This window comes from Camellia sinensis, unplaced genomic scaffold (assembly GCF_055761805.1).
Source record: "Camellia sinensis isolate YWXY unplaced genomic scaffold, ASM5576180v1 Unanchor3, whole genome shotgun sequence".
Classification (NCBI taxonomy): Eukaryota; Viridiplantae; Streptophyta; class Magnoliopsida; order Ericales; family Theaceae; genus Camellia; species Camellia sinensis.
This window is the reverse complement of record NW_028129178.1, coordinates 18,791,125-18,793,393: the sequence shown is the minus strand read 5'-3', so window position 1 is coordinate 18,793,393 and position 2,269 is coordinate 18,791,125. Positions and strand designations below refer to the sequence as shown.

General features: G+C 37.2%; 1 protein-coding gene across 1 annotated transcript; it reads right to left on the bottom strand.

The window, feature by feature from the left end:
* Nucleotides 1-455: 455 nt before the first annotated feature.
* LOC145816117 (uncharacterized) lies at nt 456-1,800 on the bottom strand. The gene is made up of 3 exons (XM_082912364.1): nt 1,488-1,800; nt 1,132-1,391; nt 456-977 (listed from the first exon to the last, which is right to left on the bottom strand). Exons 1-3 carry the CDS (start codon nt 1,798-1,800, stop codon nt 456-458), a joined length of 1,095 nt encoding a protein of 364 aa, XP_082768490.1.
* Between the last annotated feature and the right edge of the window lie 469 nt (nt 1,801-2,269).

The window sequence follows — 2,269 nt, the reverse complement described above, 5'->3', positions numbered from 1 at the left end:
AAGTTACTTTATTCAATTCACGGTAGTCAATACATAGCCTCAAAGACCTGCCTTTCTTCTTGACAAATCAAACGAGAGCACCCCAAGGTAAAGTGCTTGATCGGATAAACTTCTTATCTAACAATTCTTGAAGTTGGACTTTCAATTCTTTTAATTCAGAGGTTGACATTCTATAAAGGGTTTTGGAAATCGATTGTGTTCCAGGTAACCTCGATGGTAAATTCAATTTCTCTATCAATCAGATCTTCGAGTAATTCAATGGGAAACACATCAGGAAACTCATTAGCTACAGGAATGTTCTCGACATTAGCATTATTAGCAGTCATATTTAGAATACAACATAAATAATCTCGACAACCTTTTCGCAATAGGTTATTGGCTTTCATAAAAGAGATCAAGTACAGTGGCGGAACTACCCCATTCCTAGCAAATATAAATTCAGGCAACCCCAGAGGTCAAAATACAACAGATTTAATAACACAGTCAATGATAGTGTGATATTTTGTCAACCATTCCATACCCAATATGCAGTCAAAATGATCTATATCCAATGGCAACAAATGAACATATAAAAGTGCTTCTTCAATGATAACATCACATGCAGGATACACATAAGCACATATCATAGAACCCCCAGATAGTGTAGATACGGATAACACATAATTCAATTGTTCTAGAGGTCTAGTCAATTTTTGAGAAAACACATGTGACACAAAAGAATACGTAGAGCCAGAGTCTATCAACACATAGGCATTCTGAGCACAGATAGGGATTATACCTGATACTACTGATTCAGTGTTCTGGATGTCTCCAGGCACAAGTGCAAAAACGTGGCCTTGTCTCAAACTTTCCTTTTTGGTGTTAGCTCTAGTATTAGTTCTTGGTGTAGGAGTGGATCCGGCTGAACTTACCACAAGACGGTTGACACTTTCAGCTATGAGCTGGCAATCTTTCATCATGTGGCCAATCTTTCCACACTGGAAGCAAGCTCATGTTGATTAGTATCAGGGGCTCTTATGTTTCCTTCCATATTATGAGCAAGTAGGTGTTGTACCACTACTTTGGCTTGAACTACTGGAGGACCCTGTATTTTGTTTCTTTGAAAATGATCGACCCTTTTTGGAATTAAACCCAAATCTTTTGCCTCTCAACAGCTAAGTTAGCTTCCACCATTAGAGCTTTATCAAGCACATCCACAAATTTGGGCAATTTTAATACACCAACCCTATCAAATACATCTAAGGCTAAGTCTCCTTCAAATTTTTGAGCCTTTTTGTAGTCTGAATCTACCATATGCGGAGAAAAATGGGCCAACTCCATAAATTTGGCTTCATATTCAGCCACATACATGAAACCTTGCTTCAATTGCTCGAACTCTGACACTTTTCTATCTATAAAGCACTGAGTGAAGTATTTCTCATAGAAAATTTATTTAAATTGATCCCAGGTCATGGCTCCATTGTCATGTTGAATAAGCATCCACCAACAGCGAGCTTCTTTCTTTAGAGTGTAGGTGGCGAGCAACACTTTTTGAGTTTCAATGCATAGAAAGACTTCAAACAACTTTTCCATTTCTAACATCCAAGTCTCAGCCTTTAGTGGCTCAATACCACCCAAAAAAGTCGATGGGATAATGTCGTTGTTTACCGGTTCTACTTGGACTGAAGGGGGCGAAGGAGACAGAGGTTGTTGTCTCTGTTGCTGTATCATTGATTCTGTTAAATCGTTTAACATCCGTTCTATGCAGTTCATTCGGGCCTCAGAGGATTTGGTTGCAACAATACTTCTTGTATTTTCCATTTGCTATAGATAAACAAGACGATAATAAACACAAACAAATAAACTTTACAATTCCACAATGGTCACATTCGGTTTAGATATTTTCATGCCATTTTACTTTGGTTCATATATGTCCAAATAATTCACTCGTATACTCACACATGCAGATGTAATGTCCCTAATTCTTTTTTAAAACATCCTATAGCTCATATAGACTAGTGTGTGTGGTATAACGTGTGTTTTGATACTACTTAATCACGATCCAAACCCGTCCCTAAAGGTTTAGTGTCATAACCGGCCAATAATCCAGGGATTACCAAAGGCCTTTAAACAAATTAAACAAAATACAAGGGCTAGTGGAAGCAATTACAAACATACAACATCCATAGAGTTGTGTAGACATACATGGGACAAAAAAATTTTAAAACTTAATTTACATAATTAAGATATTATCCTTCGCCATACACAGATAAACAAAACACTTGTCTAA